Genomic DNA, 22504 nt, shown 5'->3' with positions numbered 1-22504 from the left:
CCGAGGGCCCTCCGTTGTCACGTGTTGCTCACAAAACTCTGAAGGCGACTTCCATGGAGTGGCGAGGGGATCAATAAATCCTAAGGGATCAATAAACTCATAAACTTCACTCGTGACTTGAATGATGCAATTTATGTTCAACTTTTAAATAATAAAACGAGTGTCAAATGAACAAATCCCCCCTCTTGTTTTACAATATATAAACCTCAGTAACAGTTAATTTGGGAGGTATTTCATCTGTTACATGTCTCGAAATCAGACATAAGCAAATGCACGTGGTTTTTGAGTTGACGCATATAAACGTCATATCCCGTTTACAATACCCCGAAAAGCTTGTATGCTGGTTATGAGAAACCCTGATAAAATGCCTGGGATATGCTGATCTAAGACGGGATACTGTGGCATGTAAACATATTATCCCGTTTACTGTTTTTGCGGTCTGCACAGGCTGTTTCGCATATCATGGGTGTTGTGTGATGATGTTTTCATCTTTGTCAACTATAGTTTAATACATGCAGCTTCTATTCTGTCATAACTTGTTGCCCCAGAATACTAAATAAAGTAGTGCTCACCAGAATAATGTATTTAATCGATAGAATGAATGCATTAGTAATCTAGTTAACACCTGTAAAGTTGTCTGTTTCGTTTAGGGACCGGGGACAAAATGAAATAACTCCACAACAGTGGAAAGATTGGTCCTGTGCAAAATGTCCAAATGTCATCAGTTTGACAATTTTAAGGAAATGAAAAGCTGAGAAAACCATGAAACACATTTCTGATAAGACTTCAGTTAGTCATGGGTGCACATTTTATGTGGTTGAAATACTATCTGTTTGCACAACAGTGTCAAAAATAACACATTACATGCTTATTCCCACTTTCTCAAGAGATGCTGAAAAAAATATATATATATTTCTCCACTCCTGTTCCCGAGACAAAATTAACATTTGTTGTATAATTTCACTGCAATAGTTAATGTTATATTACGCTACATGTGAGAGGTTACCTCTTAAGGGTTGGACCCTTTTTTTCAATTTTCGCCTAAAATGACATACCCAAATCTAACTGCCTGTAGCTCAGGACCTGAAGCAAGGATATGCATATTCTTGATACCATTTCAAAGGAAACACTTTGAAGTTTGTGGAAATGTGAAATTAATGTAGGAGAATATAACATATTAGATCTGGTAAAAGATAATAAAAAAAAAAAAACATGCGTTTTCTATTTTTCCATCATCTTTGAAATGGGCCCCGTGTAGCTCAGTTGGTAGAGCATGCAATGCCAGGGTTGTGGGTTCGATTCCCACGGGGGGCCAGTATGGAAAAAAAGAGAAAAAAAAATTATGCACTCACTAACTGTAAGTCGCTCTGGATAAGAGCGTCCGCTAAATGACTAAAATGCAAGAGAAAGACCACAATATAATATTGCAGTTTAGGCGCAATTTAGACTTGGGCCACTAGATGGCAGCAGTGTGTGTGCAAAGTTTCAGAATGATCCAGTGAAGCATTGCAAGACTAGACTATTTTGTATCAAGTCTGCCCAAATGTGCCGAATTGGTCAATTGATACATTTTCAAGTACATAACTATAGAGAACATACAAAAATGATATGGTAATACAAAATGTAAGTTTACACACTCCCAGGAATGTCATACATGATATTATTATTATTATTATTATAACTTTAACACATCTATATGGCCGGGCGGGGTGGGTGTGGAGCCAGAGACAGCAAGGGTTCAAACTGTAGAACCCAGTTCCTACATTTGAATGTGAAAATTGATTTTATCAAAGAAAACTATGCTACATTTTATCTCTGGGACCATCAGGATGACAAATCAGAGCAAGATTACTGAATGTAAGTACATTATTTACCTTCAGAGGTGAATGTATCAAACCAGTTGCCGTGATACGTTTTTTTGTTGTTGTGCACTCTCCTCAAACAATAGCATGGTATTTTTTCACTGTAATAGCTACTGTAAATTGGACAGTGCAGTTAGATTAACAAGAATTTAAGCTTTCTGCCAATATAAGACATGTCTATGTCCTGGAAAGTTTGCCGTTACTTACAACAGTCATGCTAATCACATTAGCGCACGTTAGCTCAACCGTCCCGTGTATCGAACACTGATCCCGTAGAGGTTAAAGGCTTATAGTCAGTGTCCATATTTCAGTTACTATTCCATTTAACCCATATGAACTTCATTGAGGAATATTCTGTTTATTCATGGTAAAGGGATACACATGAGTGGGATATGAGCTACTAAATCAAATCACATTTTATTTGTCACATTTGCCGAATACAACAGGTGTAGACCTTACAGTGAAATGCTTACTTACAAGCCCTTAACCAACAATCCAATTTTAAGAAAGAATACCCCCCAAAAAATACACAAAAAACATTAAATACAAAAATAATAAGAAATAAAAGTAACAAATAATTAAAGAGCAGCAGTAAAATAACAATAGCGAGGCTATATACAGGGGGTACCGGTACCGAGTCAATGTGCAGGGGCACCGGTTAGTCGAGGTAATTGAGGTAATATGTACATGTAGGTAGAGTTATTAAAGTGACTATGCATAGATAATAAACAGAGAGTAGCAGCAGCGTAAAAGGGGGGTCAATGCAAATAGTCTGGGTAGCCATTTGATTAGATGTTCAGGAGTCTTATGGCTTGGGGGTAGAAGCTGTTTAGAAGCCTCTTGGACCTAGACTTGGCGCTTCGGTACCGCTTGCTGTGCGGTAGCAGAGAGAACAGTCTATGACTAGGGTGGCTGGAGTCTTTGACAATTTTTAGGGCATTCCTCTGACACCGCCTGGTATAGAGGTCCTGGATGGCAGGAATCTTGGCCCCAGTGATGTACTACTGGGCCGTACGCACTACCCTCTGTAGTGCCTTGCGGTCGGAGGCCGAACAGTTGCCATACCAGGCAGTGATGCAACCAATCAGGATGCTCTCTATGGTGCAGCTGTAGAACCTTTTGAGGATCTGAGGACCCATGCCAAATCTTTTTAGTCTCCTTAGGGGGAATAGGTTTTGTCGTGCCCTCTTCACGACTGTCTTGGTGTGCTTGGACCATGTTAGTTTGTTGGTGATGTGGACACCAAGGAACTTAAAGCTCTCAACCTGCTCCACTACAGCCCCATCGATGAGAATGGGGGCATGCTCAGTCGTCTTCTTTTTCCTGTAGTCCACAATCATCTCCTTTGTCTTGATCACGTTAAGGGAGAGGTTGTTGTCCTGGCACCACACGGCCAGGTCTCTGACCTCCTCCCTATAGGCTGTCTCGTCGTTGTCGGTGATCAGGCCTACCACTGTTGTGTCATCTGCAAACTTAATGATGGTGTTGGAGTCGTGCCTGGCCATGCAGTTATGAGTGAACAGGGAGTACAGGAGGGGACTGAGCACGCAACCCTGAGGGGCCCCCGTGTTGAGGATCAGCATGGCGGATGTGTTGTTACCTACCCTTACCACCTGGGGGCGGCCCGTCGGGAAGTCCAGGATCCAGTTGTAGAGGGAGGTGTTTAGTCCCAGGGTCCTTAGCTTAGTGATGAGCTTTGAGGGCACTATGGGGTTGAACGCTGAGCTGTAGACAATGAATAGCATTCTCAAATTTACATTTACATTTTAGTCATTTAGCAGACGCTCTTATCCAGAGCGACTTCCAATTAGTGAGTGCATACATTTTTCATACTGGCCCCTTTTGTCCAGGTGTGAAAGGGCAGTGTGGAGCGCAATAGAGATTGCATCATCTGTGGATCTGTTGGGGTGGTATGCAAATTGGAGTGGGTCTAGGGTTTCTGGGATAATGGTGTTGATGTGAGCCATGACCAGCCTTTCAAAGCACTTCATGGCTACAGACGTGAGTGCTACAGGTCGGTAGTCATTTAGGCAGGTTACCTTAGTGTTATTGGGAACAGGAACTATGGTGGTCTGCTTGAAACATGTTGGTATTACAGACTCAGACAGGGAGAGGTTGAAAATGTCAGTGAAGACACTTGCCAGTTAGTCAGCGCATGCTCGGAGTACACGTCCTGGTAATCCATCTGGCCCTACGGCCTTGTGAATGTTGACCTGTTTAACGGCCTTACTCACATAGGCTACGGAGAGCGTGATCACACAGTCGTCCGGAACAGCTAATGCTCTCATGCATGTTTCAGTGTTACTTGCCTCGACGCAAGCATAGAAGTAATTTAGCTCATCTGGTAGGCTTGTGTCACTGGGCAGCTCGCGGCTGTGCTTCCCTTTGATGTCTGTAATAGTTTGCAAGCCCTGCCACATCCGACGAGCATCAGAGCCGGTGTAGTACGATTCGATCTTAGTCCTGTATTGACGCTTTGCCTGTTTGATGGTTCGTCGGAGGGCATAGCAGGATTTCTTATAAGCTTCCGGGTTAGAGTCCTGCTCCTTGAAAGCGGCAGCTCTACCCTTTAGCTCAGTGCGGATGTTGCCTGTAATCCATGGCTTCTATTTGGGGTATGTACGTACAGTCACTGTGGGGACGACATCATCGATGCACTTATAGATGAAGCCAGTGACTGATGTGGTGTACTCCTCAAAGCCATCGGAAGAATCCCTGAACATATTCCAGTCTGTGCTGGCAAAACAGTCCTGTAGCTTAGCATCTGCTTCATCTGACCACTTTTTTATTGACCGAGGCACTGGTGCTTCCTGCTTTAGTTTTTGCTTGTAAGCAGGAATCAGGAGGATATCATTATGGTCAGATTTGCCAAATGGAGGGTGAGGGAGAGCTTTGTACGCGTCTCTGTGTGTGGAGTAAAGGTGGTCTAGAGTTTTTATCCCTCTGGTTGCACATTTAAACATGCTGGTAGAAATGAGGTAAAACGGATTTAAGTTTCCCTGCGTTAAAGTCCCCGGCCACTAGAAGCGCCGCCTCTGGATGAGTGTTTTCCTGTTTGCTTATGGCCGTATACAGTTAATTGAGTGCGGTCTTAGTGGTTTGTGGTGGTAAATAGACAGCTACGAAGAATATAGATGAAAACTATCTTGGTAGATAGTGTGGTCTACAGCTTATCATGATATACTCTACCTCAGGCAAGCAAAACCTCCTTACCAGGCACCCAGATCTCCTTCCGCAATATCTTATTTTCTTTCTAATGCGAATGACGGGGATGAGGGCCCTGTCGGGTGTTATTGGAGATTTTTTGTTAACTACACTGTCTCACGTAAGGACGGACAACATAACAAATCAATTACAGTGGGGAAAAAATGTATTTAGTCAGCCACCAATTGTGCAAGTTCTCCCACTTAAAAAGATGAGAGAGGCCTGTAATCATCATAGGTACACGTCAACTATGACAGACAAATTGAGGAAAAAAAATCCAGAAAATCACATTGTAGGATTTTTAATGAATTTATTTGCAAATTATGGTGGAAAATAAGTATTTGGTCACCTACAAACAAGCAAGATTTCTGGCTCTCACAGACCTGAAACTTCTTCTTTAAGAGGCTCCTCTGTCCTCCACTCGTTACCTGTATTAATGGCACCTGTTTGAACTTGTTATCAGTATAAAAGACACCTGTCCACAACCTCAAACAGTCACACTCCAAACTCCACTATGGCCAAGACCAAAGAGCTGTCAAAGGACACCAGAAACAAAATTGTAGACCTGCACCAGGCTGGGAAGACTGAATCTACAATAGGTAAGCAGCTTGTTTTGAAGAAATCAACTGTGGGAGCAATTATTAGGAAATGGAAGACATACAAGACCACTGATAATCTCCCTCGATCTGGGGCTCCACGCAAGATCTCACCCCGTGGGGTCAAAATGATCACAAGAACGGTGAGCAAAAATCCCAGAACCACACGGGGGGACCTAGTGAATGACCTGCAGAGAGCTGGGACCAAAGTAACAAAGCCTACCATCAGTAACACACTACGCCGCCAGGGACTCAAATCCTGCAGTGCGAGACGTGTCCCCCTGCTTAAGCCAGTACATGTCCAGGCCCGTCTGAAGTTTGCTAGAGTGCATTTGGATGATCCAGAAGAGGATTGGGAGATGGTCAGATGAAACCAAAATAGAACTTTTTGGTAAAAACTCAACTCGTCGTGTTTGGAGGACAAAGAATGCTGAGTTGCATCCAAAGACACCATACCTACTGTGAAGCATGGGGGTGGAAACATCATGCTTTGGGGCTGTTTTTCTGCAAAGGGACCAGGGCGACTGATCCGTGTAAAGGAAAGAATGAATGGGGCCATGTATCGTGAGATTTTGAGTGAAAACCTCCTTCCATCAGCAAGGGCATTGAAGATGAAACGTGGCTGGGTCTTTCAGCATGACAATGATCCCAAACACACCGCCCGGGCAACGAAGGAGTGGCTTCGTAAGAAGCATTTCAAGGTCCTGGAGTGGCCTAGCCAGTCTCCAGATCTCAACCCCATAGAAAATCTTTGGAGGGAGTTGAAAGTCTGTGTTGCCCAGCGACAGCCCCAAAACATCACTGCTCTAGAGGAGATCTGCATGGAGGAATGGGCCAAAATACCAGCAACAGTGTGTGAAAACCTTGTGAAGACTTACAGAAAACGTTTGACCTGTGTCATTGCCAACAAAGGGTATTTAACAAAGTATTGAGAAACTTTTGTTATTGACCAAATACTTATTTTCCACCATAATTTGCAAATAAATTCATTAAAAATCCTACAATGTGATTTTCTGGATTTTTTTTCCTCATTTTGTCTGTCATAGTTGACGTGTACCTATGATGAAAATTACAGGCCTCTCTCATCTTTTTAAGTGGGAGAACTTGCACAATTGGTGGCTGACTAAATACTTTTTTCCCCACTGTAAATAGGCCTTTTCTATTTTTGCTACAGAGGCATTTGGAGTGTTATGAATTTAGAGAGATACAGAAAAAATACACTTTCCTTTATTTTATTTTTTATGGCTGGTCTGTTCTTGTATCCATAGCTCTGTCTATGAATTTGAGACTGGTTACATATCTCCAGCCCCATTCCTCAGCTTTTTACCGAAAGAGGGGCGGGGAATAAGCTTTGTTATTGTTTAAACTGCAGATTGCTGCTTTAATTAGGTTATGAGGGGGTTAAGATGCAACTAACACTTTGAACAGGGATTGGATTTCATGCTTTGCCATGATAACACATTGTGTGAACTGCCATTTTTATGATTTAGAGATTTTGCTTTCTGAGAAAATACATGGCCCACAGTGCAAAAAAACAAATTTGCTCTGATAAACAGAAATACATTAGGATTAATATTATCCCTCCTTGCATCAGCACCAAAACCTTTGAGCCTACTTTTGATCAAAACAGCATAACACCCTGTCACGCCCTGGCTCTGGGGACTTTTATATGTTGAGCCTGGGTGTTAGTTTCTATGTGTTAGTTTCTGGGTGTTAGGTTCTATGTTTCGTTTTCTATGTTCTTGTTCTAGTTTATGTGTTTCTATGTTGGCCGGGGTGGTTCCCAATTAGAGACAGCTGTGGCTCGTTGTCTCTGATTGGGAACCATACTTAGGCAGCCTGTTGTGCACTTGTCTTTTGTGGGATCTTGTTCCGTGTAGGTTTGTGTTTATGACCGAGGACTTCACGTTTCGTTTTGTTGTTTTGTTATTGTTAATAGTACTCAATAAAATATGTACGCATTTCACGCTGCGCCTTGGTCCACTCATTACGACGATCGTGACACACCCTACATCAGGGATGGGCAACTTTGATGGGGCCGCAGTGGCTCGCGGGTCTGCATACCTACATCCATACCCACACATGCAGTCAGAGCAGGCCCTAGACTTTTGGGGGCCCTAAACAAAAATGGAATTTTAAGAGTTCATTTCCTTCAATTCTACACATTTTTGCCATGGGGCGTAGAGAAATTGTTGCAGTTTTAAAGCAAGTTTGCTACAATTCTACACATTTTGCCATAGGGTGGAGAATTTTTTTTGCAGTTTTTAATATGATATCTAAGTGAGAGTGACTAACAAAATCAATGGGGGCCCCCCGGTCGGTAATTCGACCATGATTACTACAAGTTTAGATAGCTGGCTAGACTAATTTACCAATCTTTTTTTTTTTTTGCTGACATGGGTGAGTGACTGTCAGTGACTGACATAACAAGAGAAAAACTGCTGATGCACAACCAAATTTGTTTATTCTACTATTCTAACTCCCAACAGTAAGTTGAGACCCAGACTGAGTCTGGGGGAATTGGTCCGCGGGCCTACAAAAGTGGGGCCGTGCCGCCAGTTGCCCATCCCTGCCCTACATGACAAGGCTGCTCAACCTGTGAGCTATGGACTGCCACTTTTTTCGAACTAATGTTACCTTTACCTGTATGTACCATTTTACCTGTGTGTACCATACCCACAGCACTGGCGGTCTTTCCAGAAAATATGCATTTTAAATGTGTAGATTTCATTTTGTTGATGGATAATTATTGTGTGTTGTGTTTTAATGAAAATTCTAAATTTGTTTCAAATAATTCAGTCTTAGCTGCTATTGATACTAGGTAATGTTGCCTTATTGAAATAAAACCATTCTCTCTTAACTCACGTTCTTCCCTTCATGACAGATTTATGAAATGTTTTTGCATGAAATATTCTATTCAATTGTGCACTGCACTACCAACCTAAGAAACAATGAAAAACAATATTGTTAGTATGTTAACAAAGATGACTGTAAATGCATCATTTCTATACCAGTGTTCACCACTGTAAGCTTCAGACTTTTTTTTTGTCATAGAGAAATTAGATTGGAACTGATACAGAAGAGGAGAGAATACAAATGTCCCCATCATCTCCTCTTTCCTTCTTTGAGCCCTGGGCAGTATTGGTTTGTTTTCCCCTTTTTTTTGTTTTGTCGTTTTTCTGTCTCAGGAGTAATTCACCAGGCCTTCTGTCTTAATGCCCAGGGGCCGATCCTCCTCTTCTCTCTCCTTCCTCTTTCTTTCTTTTTCTTCTTATTCTAGGAGCATATGTCACTGAGACTAGGCAGTGCTCTACTAATTAGAGGCTCCTATTGTGGCAGGTTTCTCTTTTCACTGCAGTAGTAGTGTTTGTTATAATTGTGTTGGTGGGGGAACAGTGCAAGGCTTGCTGTGCTGGCAGAAGGTTTTTATAGGACTCTTAATGAGTTTACCTCCGGGTGGTCAGCCCTGTAGACCCACTCCTTTGCACGTTTGTTTGTTCTGTGTTGAGAACAGTCAGGCCCTGAAGAGGTCCACATTTCACCTTTTACCACCTCTTTCCTGGTGAGAGAAGTTTGTCAGTGAGAGTTAAGAGGGAACATGGACATGTAACCTTGTCATGAATACTTCAAATTCACACAGATGCACTTGTATATAATATACATTCAATATACACTACTGGTCAAAAGTTACACCTACTCATTCAAGGGTTTTTCTTTATTTGTACTATTTTCTACATTGTAGAATAATAGTGAAGACATCAAAACTATGAAATAACACATGGAATCATGTATTAACCAAAACAGTGTCAAACAAATCAAAATATTTGAGATTTTTCAAACAGCCACCCTTTTCCTTGATGACAGCTTTGCGTACTCTTGGCATTCTCTCAACCAGCTTCATGAGGTAGTCACCTGGAATGCATTTCAATTATCAGTTGTGTTGTGACAAGGTAGGCTGGGTATACAGAAGATAGCCATATTTGGTAAAAGACCAAGTCCATATTATGGCAAGAACAGCTCAAATAAGCAAATGGAAACGACAGTCCATCATTACTTTAAGACATGAAGGTCAGTCAATACGGAACATTTCAAGAACTATGAACGTTTCTTCAAGTGCAGTCGCAAAAACCATCAAGCGCTGTGATGAAACTGGCTCTCATGAGGACCGCCACAGGAATGGAACACCCAGAGTTACCTCTGCTGCAGAGGATAAGTTCATTAGAGTTACCAGCCTCAGAAATTGCAGCCCAAATAAATGCTTCACAGAGTTCAAGTAACAGACACATCTCAACATCAACTGTTCAGAGGAGACTGTGTGAATCAGGCCTTCATGGTCGAATTGCTGCAAAGAAACCACTACTAAAGGACACCAATAAGAAGAAGAGACTTGCTTGGGCCAAGAAACATGAGCAATGGACATTAGACCAGTGGAAATTTGTCATTTTGGGTTCCAACCGCCATGTCTTTGTGAGACGCGGTTGGAACACATATAGTTTGGCGTTACCCATCCAGGAGAATGCAATCACACCGTGCCGAGAGGAAAGGAGATCTCAAAGGACCTCAGGACGAGGGTAGTGAGAGCACATCAGTCTGGGAAAGGCTGTAAAATCATCTCCAAAAAAATGTAGCTCCATCAGTCCACTGTGATGCACTTAATTTAAAAATGGAGAGCATTTAACATGACAGCAACTCGGCCTAGAAGTGGACACCCTTCCAAAATATCCTCAACAGCCACAAGAACAATAATACATCAGGTAAAAGCCAACCCAAACATAACATCTAGAGGTTTGCAGACCTCACTTGATGCATCTCAGGTAACTGTGCATGCTTCAACAATAAGAAGAACACTGAATCGAAATGCCATTCATGGGAGGGTTGCTAGGAAGAAGCCTCTGCTGTTAACTTTGCCAGAGACAACCTGGACAAACCTGAAGGTTTCTGGAAGTCCATTCTCTGGACCGAGGAGTCCAAAATTGACCTTTTTGGTCACAATCAACACCACTATGTTTGGCGAAAACCCAACACTGCCTACCACCAAAATAACCTTATCCCAACAGTCAAGCATTGTGGTGGGAATGTCAAGATCTGGGGTTGCTTTTCCTCCTCTAGACCTGGACGACTCCACATCATTAAGCAAACCATGAATTCTGAGGTATACCAGGAGATTCTTGAACAGAACGTCAGGCCATCAGTCAAGGAGCTAAAGCTGGGCCGAAAATGGGTCTTCCAACAAGACAACGACCCAATGCATTCAAGCAAATCTACCAAAGAATGGCTCAGGAGAAAGACGATTTGTGTTTTGGATTGGCCAAGTCAAAGTCCTGACTTAAATCCAATTGAGATGCTGTGGCAGGACCTGAAGCAGTTCATGCCAGACACTCCTCAAACTTTACTCAATTGGCCGAGTTCTGTAAGGAGGAGTGGGCAAAAATCCCTCAAAACAGATGTCAGAGACTGATTACTGGCTATAGGAGATGTTTAGTCCAAGTTATCGCTGCTAATGGAGGTGCCACAAGCTATTGAGTGAAGGGGTTCACATATTTTTGCACATATCTGTCACGCCCTGGCTCTGGGGACTATTAAATGTTGAGCCAGGGTGTGGATTTTCTATGTTATAGTTTTCTATGTTTTGTTCTAGATCGTTTAGATCTATGTTGGCCAGGGTGGTTCCCAATCAGAGGCAGCTGTAGCTCGATGTCTCTGATTGGGGTCCATACTTAGGCAGCCTGTTTTGCACTAGTCTTTGTGGGATCTTGTTCCGTAAGGTTTGTTTTGTATTAACCTAGGACTTCACGTATCGTTTGGTTTGTTGTTTTGTTCGTGTGGTGTACTACAAATAAAATGTACGCTTATCACGCTGCGCCTTGGTCCGTGTCTTCAGTCGACGATCGTGACAGAAGATCCCACCATAAGAGGACCAAGCAGCGTGCCCAGGAGGAGAAGATGGCGATGTCGCAGGTGGGCAAATGGTGGTCTTGGGAGGAGATATTCGCGGGCAAAGGGCCATGGGCAAAGGTGAATGCCCAGGCAGGATAGGAGACTGTGGAGGCGCGCTACAGAGAGGAGCAGCGGCAACGCAGAGGGTACCGGCCGAGGAGGAAGCCAGAGAGACAGCCCCAAGAAATGTTTTTGGGGGGGCTAAAAGGGTGGTTGGCGGAGCCTAGAGGTAGAGCAGAGCCAACTCCCCGTACTCAGGCTAGGAAGCGTGAGAGTGGGCAGGCTCCGTGTTATGCGGAGCCACGTACTGTGCCGCGAGTGTTCCGGCACAGTCCTGTACGTCCTGTGCTAGCACCACGCACGTGTCGTGCTAAGGTGGGCATGCAGCCAGGACGGGGTGTGCCGGCTCAACGATCGTGGCCTCCAGTACCCCTCCTCGGTCCCGGATATCCTGCGCCAGTGCCACGTGCTGTAGCGCCAGTACGAGTGCACAGCCCTGTACGTCCTGTGCTGATGCCTCACACATATTGTGTGGAAATAGGCATTCAGCCAGGACGGGCTGTGTCAGCTCTCCGCTCCAGACCTCCAGTCCGCCTCCACAGTCCGGCCCGGCCTGTTCCTGTCCCACTTACCAAGCCAGTGGTGCGCGTCGCCAGCCCGGTCCGGCCTGTTGCTGCTCCTCGCACCAAGCCAGTGGTGCGCGTCGCCAGCCCGGCCTGTTCCTGCCCCTCGCACCAAGCCTGTGGTGCGCGTCGCCAGCCCGGTCCGGCCTGTTCCTGTCCCTCGCACCAAGCCTGTGGTGCGCGTCGCCAGCCCGGTCCGGCCTGTTCCTGTCCCACGCACCAAGCCAGTGGTGCGCGTCGCCAGCCCGGTCCGGCCTGTTCCTGTCCCTCGCACCAAGCCAGTGGTGCGCGTCGCCAGCCCGGTCCGGCCTGTTCCTGTCCCTCGCACCAAGCCAGTGGTGCGCGTCGCCAGCCCGGTCCGGCCTGTTCCTGTCCCTCGCACCAAGCCAGTGGTGCGCGTCGCCAGCCCGGTCCGGCCTGTGCCTGTCCCTCGCACCAAGCCAGTGGTGCGCGTCGCCAGCCCGGTCCGGCCTGTTCCTGTTCCTCGCACCAAGCCAGTGGTGCGCGTCGCCAGCCCGGTCCGGCCTGTTCCTGCTCCCCGCACCAAGCCAGTGGTGCGCGTCGCCAGCCCGGTCCGGCCTGTTCCTGCCCCTCGCACCAAACCAGTGGTGCGCGTCGTCAGCCCGGTCCGGCCCGTTCCTGCTCCCCGCACCAAGCCAGTGGTGCGCGTCGCCAGCCCGGTCCGGCCCGTTCCTGCTCCCCGCACCAAGCCAGTGGTGCGCGTCGTCAGCCCGGTCCGGCCCGTTCCTGCTCCCCGCACCAAGACAGTGGTGTGCGTCGTCAGCCCGGTCCGGCCCGTTCCTGCTCCCCGCACCAAGCCAGTGGTGCGCGTCGTCAGCCCGGTCCGGCCTGTTCCTGCTCCCAGCACCAAGCCAGTGGTGCGCGTCGTCAGCCCGGTCCAGCCCGTTCCTGCTCCCCGCACCAAGCCAGTGGTGCGTGTGTCCAGTCCGGCACGGCCCGTGCCTGTTCCACCAGTGCCTGGTCCGGCACCGGTCAGCTGCTCCACTCCGGAGCCAGAGCAATCCGCTCCACCGGTGTCCAGTCCAGCTCCGGCCAGCGGGGCCAGACCAGACCAGGGGCGCAACGGGGGGGTGGAGAGAGAGTGGTGGTCACGCCCACCCGGCCCCTACCCTCTTGTGTTTGTGTGGCGCGGTCGCAGTCCGCGCCTTTGGGGGGGGGGGGGGGGTACTGTCACGCCCTGGCTCTGGGGACTATTAAATGTTGAGCCAGGGTGTGGATTTTCTATGTTATAGTTTTCTATGTTTTGTTCTAGATCGTTTAGATCTATGTTGGCCAGGGTGGTTCCCAATCAGAGGCAGCTGTAGCTCGTTGTCTCTGATTGGGGACCATACTTAGGCAGCCTGTTTTGCACTAGTCTTTGTGGGATCTTGTTCCATAAGGTTTGTTTTGTATTAACCTAGGACTTCACGTATCGTTTGTTTTGTTCGTATGGTGTCTTCAGTCGACGATCGTGACAATATCAAATCTGAGTTTCTGTTAAATAAACCACTTTTGTTAAATAAACAATGACAAAATCATATTTTTTTGTTTCTGTCATTTACTTGGAATGTCTTTATTACGAATTGGGGTTTAGATAAGGATTTTATATGTTTATTTTTTTATATTTTATAGCAAAATAATGACCAGCCCTGTAGGGTTCACATACTTTCAAGCAGCACTAGGTGGGAACTCCTTCAAGACTGTTGGAAAAGTATTCCAGGTGAAGCTGGTTGAGAGAGTGTGCAAAGCTGCCATCAAGGCAAAGGGTGGCTATTTGAAGAATCTCAAATATATTATATTTTGATTTGTTTAACACTTCTTTGGTTACTACATGATTCCATATGTGTTATTTCATAGTGTTGATGTCTTCACTATTATTCTACAATGTAGAAAATAGTAAAAATAAAGAAAAACCCTTGAATGAGTAGGTGTTCTAAAAGTTTTGACCGGTAGTGTATACTGAAATAATATATCTTTAAGCCTGTTGCTCATGCAATATGTAATCAATTATAAGCAGGCCATATGTGATTATTAGGGTTGTTTAATTGAGTTGTTCTATGTTGGCAGTGTCTCCCTCACCCCTTGGGAGAGAGGCACATGTGGCACATTCAACTCCAGTAAATAATCAAGCAGCCCTTTCATTCTCTTCAAGAGGTCAGCCCTGTTCCAACACCTGAGCTCACACTGGAGGAGAAAGAAAAGCCCCCCGGGGTGGCAACCTCTGTTACCATGCACCTCTGTGTGGTCAGGCAGGTTTCAAAGAAATACCAGTGCGGCTGCCCTTCGTGACAGTGCTTCTCTCTACTCAACCAGAGCATGACCTGGAAGTGCTGCCCAGTGCCCCCAGCACTCTGGGAGAAGTGTACTGTTTCCCTGTAACCTCAAGGGGTCAAACCAGAGGAAAAACTACATCAGGAAATTGTGGAAAGTGAGTTATGATCAGAAGACAGGCTACAGTGTTTCAAATGGTACATTATTGTATAACATTAAACATTTTTGAAAGCATTAATTAATTTCCTCAATCTGTGCGAGTCTAGACAAACATTTGTCCACCCATTATAATCCTGTATATGAAAACATTGTATGCAATACTGTGTTGTTTTATTGTGTTATTTATAAAAAATTCGGAACATGCATGGGGAAACATAAATGTTATTCATGTAGCAGAAGCTCTTATCCAGAGCGACTTACAGGAGCAATTTTGGTTAAGTGCCTTGCTCAAGGGCACATCGACAGATTTTTCACTTAGTCGGCTTGGGGATTTAAACCAGAAACCTTTCGGTTACTGGTCCGACGCTCTTAACCGCTAGGCTACCTGCTGTCGAAACAACTTAATAACAAACGCACAGAAATTCCAGTTATGAACTACTGTTTCAAAGATGTTCTCACTGGGTAATGTACGCAGATTGACTCATTTAAGTATTTTTTTCATTTGTAACAATTTCATAATCAATATCTTAAAAATTTCAATTGCAAGGGCTTTGCCACTCTGGATGACAGCCATAGAAAGCTGGTTATAATGTCACACAATTGACCTCTTAGTGCATAAGTATGGGGGAGTCCATACATCCCCTCACCCTCCATACATGATCTATATACCATTAAGGTTATTTGGATACATACAGATGCCAACTCAGCCCAGCTAGTTGGATGAGAGGGGGGGGGGGGGGGGGGGGGGTGTATCAGCACCCCTGGTTACCGAGCTACGGGTGCCTGATGGCCTATACACCCAGTAATTTGGTCCTGCGCCATGGCGACAGGAATGTGGAATTCAAATTACCATGGATACTTCGGAGGGTGGGCCGGTGTCAATCAATCTTTGAGGATGTCTAGTCCAACAGTCATAATGTCTGGGCTTGAGCAGTCTGCAGGTAGATTTTATATTTTTCCTTAAGGGGGGGAATGGGGGCTGCTGTATTGCCGGGGGCAAGAAACAAAAATGATCAGGAGAACAGAAAGTGAGTAGGGGGGTGTGAATTGGGGTGCAGAGTGGGGTCGGGGGAGGGGGGTACTGAGCTGGGTGGAAGGGTGTATGAGGGCAGGTGGCATGAACATCTAGACTAGAGAAGAAGGCAAATTGTCTTATTGGGAAGTTGAGGGATGAATAAAAATAAAAAAAAAGAGGACTATTGGCACGTTGTCATATTCATGGCCCCCAAAAAAGTGAACCTATACTTTTGGACATCTGCTAAGCTTATTTGGCAAGGCTTGGCAAAATACTATCCACACACTACTAAAGCTTTGAGAGCAAAACCATAGGTGAACACTCCTCTTGATTGTGGTTCTCTAACAACTCCAAATATGTCATCAATATTTTGGCATTTTAAGTGTGATGCATTTTTTACGAACAGAACATTTGACATTCTTGTTATATTCTTATCCGAATGTAGGTTTGTGTTTACCACATGGTACCTTTTTGAACAGTCTTCCAACTTTGAGTCACTTCATAGATTCCTATGCACAAAATCCAAAAACAGACATTTTAAAATACTCTGTTTTATTTTTTTAAAAATAATTATTGAATTGTTGCAGGGATATTGATGCAGTCCTTCTTTTTACAGTAAATTTAGAAAGACTAGAATGATATTACTCTGAAGAGTGACAGCTGTGGCAAAGGGCCTTTTTATCACTATTCACATACACACGCACACACACACACAAACACACAGGGTGCTCATTAAGCAGCCTCATGCTCAATGGCCTGGAAACCATCCTGCTGGCTCCACCCCAAAGTGTGAGCAGCCTTTGTTATTGTAATCAGACTCTAACATGAGTGTGTGTGCATGGGGCAGGGGGTGCATGTGCGTGCAGTACAACAGGACTTGGCCATCAGTCATCAAGCCTCCTCACAGCTCCCATCCATAAGCCCATACAGCATCAGGTTTAAAAAAAAAAAAGTATATTAATGAAAAACATAAATACAGTTTATTTACTACAAAATAAAACAATTTATGAAAAACGCTAAATATTAAAAAGTTGATTTCAAGGTAATCATAATCAGGTCTCAGCAATACATGTCTCAACTCTCAAAAGTTTGAGCCGGCAGAATGCCTTGATAACAACCAGAAGCCCTGTCAGAAAGGAGGTGGGGGAAGGGGGGCTGCAACCTGCAGTCATCAATATCTGCAGGCCATCTGTCATAGGGGTCTATGGGGGGGGGGCGCTCTGTCTCAACTCACAGAAGAAGGACATATGTTGCACCTACAGGGAGAGGAGAAGGACCAAAAAGACACAGAGATGACAGACAGAGGTGTGTGGAGAGAGTTGAAAACAACGAGAGAATGGAAAGCAAGTAAGAAAGAGATGGCGTTTGTAGATGACAGTCAGGCTACAGTGTTTCAAATGGTAGGCATGTGTCTGAGAAAGGTCCTTGATTGATTTGTCAGTAACTGATTGATATACCTTTCAAACCTTGACTAGAACTCAGTGATTGAGGTTTGTCATCCCTAATTTCAACAACCTTGAAAGAAGAACATAACTACACTGAATTTAAGGGTATAGGGCAGGCTATCTGAATTTGTATTAACCTATGAGTAGGCCTACTTTACCTATAACTTGTTCCACACTATTGCCATGTTATAACCACAAGTGCTACCAACATTATTTTATTGACTAAATTAATCTGATTGTGCATTTTTGCACACTACAGTATATTCATCAGTTTCATTACATATTGCAAAAAAATTGGTAGGGTCACCTGCTAATACGATTCTGAGGAAGGCATTCTAAGAAATGAAAGCTTCCTTTCAGTCAGTGGTGGAAAAAGTACACAATTGTCATACTTGAGTAAAAGTAAAGATACCTTAATAGAAAATGACTCAAGTAAAAGTGAAAGTCACCCAGTAAAATACTACTTGAGTAAAAGTCTAAAAGTATTTAGCTTTAAATATACTTAAGTATCAAAAGTAAATGTAATTGCTAAAATATACTTAAGTATCATAAGTAAAAGTATACATTTCAAATTCCTTATATTAAGCAAACCAGACAGCACCATTTTGGTAGTTTTTTTAAATTTACGGATAGCAAGGGGCACACTCCAACACTTAGACATAATTTACAAAAGAAGCATGTGTGTTTAGTAAGTCTGCCAGATCAGAGGCAGTAGGGATGACCAGGGAGGGATGTTATCTTGATAAGTGTATGAATTGGACCATTTCCCTGTCCTGCTAAGCATTGCAAATGTAACGAGTACTTTTGCGTGTCAGGTAAAATGTATGCAATTTTATTTTGGTATGTAGTGGAGTAAAAGTAAAAGTAGTCAAAAATATAAATAGTAAAGTACAGATACCCCAAAACACTACTTAAGTAGTACTTTAAAGTATTTTTACTTAAGTACTTTACACCACTGTTTTCAGTGACACTTTGAAAGCTCAAGCATATTTGAGGAGTTGCAATGAGAGAAAGGGAAGAAGTTGGATTAGATTTGTGACTTGATGTGGTCCGCGACCCCTTTGTGTTCCTTTTCAATGAGCATTGTTTTGGAACGCTGACAGTGTGCGCCGCTCTCATTGGCTGTTTTAGGAAACAATAACAGGACCGGTGGCCTCTGATTGGTTCAACCCGACAGCTACCCAATACCCCCTCTCCGACTGATACGTTTCTCTACCCAACTTTATCTAGTATGAAGTAAAGTTGCTTGTGTTTGGAAGCGGTGTGCAAAGCGACATTTCACCGCAAAGATGAAGATGAAGCTGTGTAAAACGTTTTTAGGTGAGTAGCCTATGGATTATCTGTTTCTCTCTCTCTCTTCGGTAAACTATGTGTTGATGGCTAACTGAACTCAGGTTAGGAGCAGAAGTGACGGTCTGAGCATCGTTCACTTATTTGTCTGTTAGGATAGGACTTGCTCTTTTGCATGTCTTTTATTCAAGAATTTGAATTATGTTATAGTCTGTTTATGCTGCATTATTTGATATAGGCTATAGATGTTTAAACCTATACTAATTTGTTAATTTCGTAAACTGTGTAGCCAAGTGCCTAATTTAAAGACACAGTAGCCCATTGATTGTAAGGAAAGTGTCAGTATTTGCATTGGCTTATCACTAGGATAGATAAACGGGTTGGTTGTTTAGCAACAAAACCGACTTGTGAGGAACTATGGGGGAAAAAAAGACGGGGTTGGCTTAGAATGTTGGCAACATGTAAACTAGCCTATATTTAGTCTCCAATATTTATTGAAAACCTAAATACATTTGCACAATGGGCACTTGTAGTCTCACGAATACGTTACAGCTGTTGGTTAGCTACCTAGCGATTTTCAGTCATAACACCTCAAAACAAGACATGATGATATCAAGAACAAGAGGAAACGAGCCAATTCCCCACATGGCAGTTTGTCATTCTTGCTAGCAATTTGGCCATCCAAGAATCACAACAACATGCTGACTTCTGCCCCATGGAAGCCTGCACATCAATTTCGTGATGTTGTCAGCTAACCCATCTATAGGCTAGCATCTTCCAGCCACTAGGCATACTAGACACAAACAGGTGGCATCAACTTTATTTAAACATAGTCTAATTATGTCCAGGTGACTGCTTTGTATTTTATTTGCAATAACTCATGAACTCTATTTACACAATGTAATTTTCACCCAAAATGTATGGCAGCAATAGAGTAGTGAGGAGGAGGAGTCTACCATGTCAGGAAGCGACTTGACCTTATAGTTTCTGTATTCAGGGTTCACTCAAACATGTTTTAAGCTTTGTTTTAGTATTGACAGTTACAGTTCAGGATTGTATATTGATTCACTTGCCTTAAATAATATAAGTAATCTGATATATTTGTTTCAGTGTCTGAATTGTTTAATCAAACTTTTCGCCTCCAGCTCCTGATATCAGGGCATAACAACTACAATCTGTCTCCTGAATTAGCCCAGCTAGGCACACATGTGCACTAAGGCCGAGCCATTTCTCTGCTTTTCCCTGGTTTCCAATAGTTACCACAGCCACAAAATCAAATTTGGCTCTATCGTAAATATTCAGGAAAACAAAAATTTGCTTTTTGGTCTTAATTTAAGGTTAGGGTTAGGTATACGGTTAACACGCAGTGAGTTTAGTGTTAAAGTTGGGGTTAGGTTTGAAATCAGATTTTAAGAAGATACATTGTAAATAGGGTTTATGACTTTGTGGCTGTGGTAACTAGTGACGTCCGTTTTCCCTGGCTAAACTAGCTGGCTAGCTGAACTATGCTAGTTTTCGTCCTCATTGCCAAACTTCATACACTTATACAGTCATGTAACAAAAAAATTCGCTGGAAGTAAACTTAAATTATTTATTGTTGTATTGTTTGTTGTAAAACGACGGTGGCGAAGGATATCGTTGGTACTTAAAGCGGATCCAAGTTCAGTTTTGACATCCACCGGCGTTTCTGACTGTAGGAACTGTGAGAACGGGCAACCTCTCCCCGCTTGGCTCGATGGGATATGTAGTGATTTTGCCAACACATCCATCTATGTATGCCTACACAGTCTTGTACCCAGGGATGAAGCGCGGCCAGAGCGCGACCCTCACCTTTTTCAATTTGACAATACCCCGAGCTGGTAAAAAAAAAATCTGGAAAATTAGCCTATTTCTGAAGCTGAATCAATGTCCCGCTTGATCACGTAGGCTAATGATGAATTAGTATTTTACATAACAGAACCGAATATAATAATAGCATAGGAGGCCTGTAACATTACTGTTACACCAAAAGCACCTCCTCGTTTCTAGTGAGATTTTAGGATAGTTAACTGAAGCTGAGTTTCTTTTCTCATGCGGCCAAAGCTCAACAGCGCACGCCAGTAGATAAGATACATGCTTTGATTTGTTTGTTAACACCATCTTCTCTAACTTGCTCACGAAACAGTAATGTAAATTCATATTCCCATGAAACTGATGGTGCAGACGCAGTTTGGGCAAACGTGAATAATTATAATTGACAGTGATGATGTCCTATTTTGAAATTAGGTAGGTATGCCTAACTTGGTGTTTGAGGGTATTAAACATAGAACATTTCTTGAGACAATATGTGGGGGTATAGGCAGACATTGCAATTGGAGGATACATTTTATGCATATTCTATAGGCTGATAATATTCAATGCTACATCTGTCAGTACAAACTTTGATTGAGAAATGATGATGTAATAAATAAATAAAAATTGCACTACACCACTGCTTGTACCCTTAACCTTTTTTAAACTGACTATCATATTTTTCATACTGGCCCCCGTGGGAATCGAACCCACAACCCTGACGTTGCAAGAGCCATGCTCTACCAACTGAGCTACGTCTCCTCACCACTCTATAAACTAGTCGACAAGGTCAATGAAATGTTTTTATTTTTTATTGCACAGTTGCTGATTTTCAGTTGTTTATGAAAAGTGTTTCTGTAGCCTGCATGACCGAAATGATATCAACAGAAAAACAATGTTGAATCCTAACCACACAAGGCCCTTTGTGCTGACCAAAGATTTCCTGAACTCACATTCCGTCCAGACACTTTGTTAGACAAAGGAAAGTTGTGTCCCTTCAGGGATTAGTGGTTCTTAACTCTGTATAGGAGACGTCAGGCTGCAGGCGTATTAAAAAAGTTTTGTGCGGGGTGGGGGAGTCTGTCAGATTGGTCCATCTGTTGGTGGGGAGTCGAAAGTGTAGCCTACCCTCTCGTCGGTCGCCCCCTATGTAATATTTATACAGCCCGTCCCAGTCACAGCAGATCCGAAGCTAATTGTATTCCAGAGCAGGGCTGTCCATCTGCACTGGGGCTTTAAGAAGTGCCTGAGATTAGATGGGGGAGAAAAAGGTCCCAGCTGGTAACCGAAGAGGAGGTGTCTCTTTAAATATGCAAAACTCTTTCGAAGTTGCTCCAGCTTTAACAGTGCCAAAATTTGGATAATTGTTTCTAGTTTTGCAACCGGACGTCTGATGGGTATAGACTAGGCCTGCTAGGCTATAGACCTATGCCCAATAAGTAAAAACATTTAGTTACATTCACTCAAAAGTGTATACTAGTCATTTATTATAGCCTATTCGTTTTGTTTAAGTTACTGATTGGGTTTCCACATTTGTATAGGCATAGGCTGCATGATTTAATTATTAGAATTAGATTATGGTCATATATTCATGGTTATGTTAGCATTTATTAACAAATATTTAAACCTTGTTCTAATTTATTATTTTTTTGCGTTACATTATATTATTTTCATCAAAACAAAAGTTTTTCGTTTGATACTTTGGATGATGTAGGCCTACACAAAGTGCTACGAAGAGTTTGTTTACAACAGACGCCATGCAATTCGAATAAATTGTTAAATGAACAAAACATCGGCTTTTGAAGTTAACTTTGAAGAGTTTTCTATCGGTGTGCATTGGAAAGTGGTTTATATTGAGCTGTGAGAGTAATTACCACATTTATAAGGCCAAATGTCATGTTCATGGACGGCCGTTTTAGCAGTGGTCTAGCTACTGTCCATGGTGCTGAAACTAAGGCACGCGCCACCCGAGCGCTGTCCGGGACGCTGAACTCTTCAAGATCCTTGCACTGTGCTTAGATTTACCTCGATGCTGATGTTGATTGAGGGTGTCGAGTCTACAGATATTTTATGATTGATGTAGCATGATAACTGATTTAAAAAAATTACCGGAGTACCCGAAGCCCTGCCCCTCTTAGCCTATGTTGTGGGGTTTGCTATGGTGATGTCAGAGTATGGGGGAGGGGTGAACAATGGCCCATGAGCGAAAGGTAAGGCAATATTACGTATTCTGGCTGACAAAGGCAAATGAAGCCATGTTTTTTTGCTTATG

The 22504-nt window shown here is 43.5% G+C and overlaps 1 protein-coding gene and 1 pseudogene across 2 annotated transcripts in view; one reads left to right on the top strand and one right to left on the bottom strand.

Annotated features, from left to right (window-relative positions):
• The window catches only part of LOC311147620 (protein-serine O-palmitoleoyltransferase porcupine-like), a 55866-nt pseudogene that overhangs the window by 18200 nt on the left and 15162 nt on the right, over positions 1-22504 (bottom strand). The window lies entirely within an intron of this gene.
• Positions 18402-22504, top strand: part of LOC311147361 (myelin transcription factor 1-like) — a gene marked incomplete at both ends in the record, with an annotated part of 31386 nt that continues 27283 nt past the window's right edge. The window contains one exon of the mRNA XM_084184048.1: positions 18402-18432. Within this exon, the coding sequence (XP_084040174.1) occupies positions 18402-18432 (31 nt within the window). The remainder of the gene's footprint in view (positions 18433-22504) is intronic.

The sequence above is a fragment of the Coregonus lavaretus genome, assembly GCF_964263955.1.
Source record: "Coregonus lavaretus genome assembly, chromosome: 20".
In the NCBI taxonomy this organism is placed as follows: Eukaryota; Metazoa; Chordata; class Actinopteri; order Salmoniformes; family Salmonidae; genus Coregonus; species Coregonus lavaretus.
Note: the sequence above shows the minus strand (reverse complement) of the source record. Positions and strands in the feature narration are given on the sequence as shown.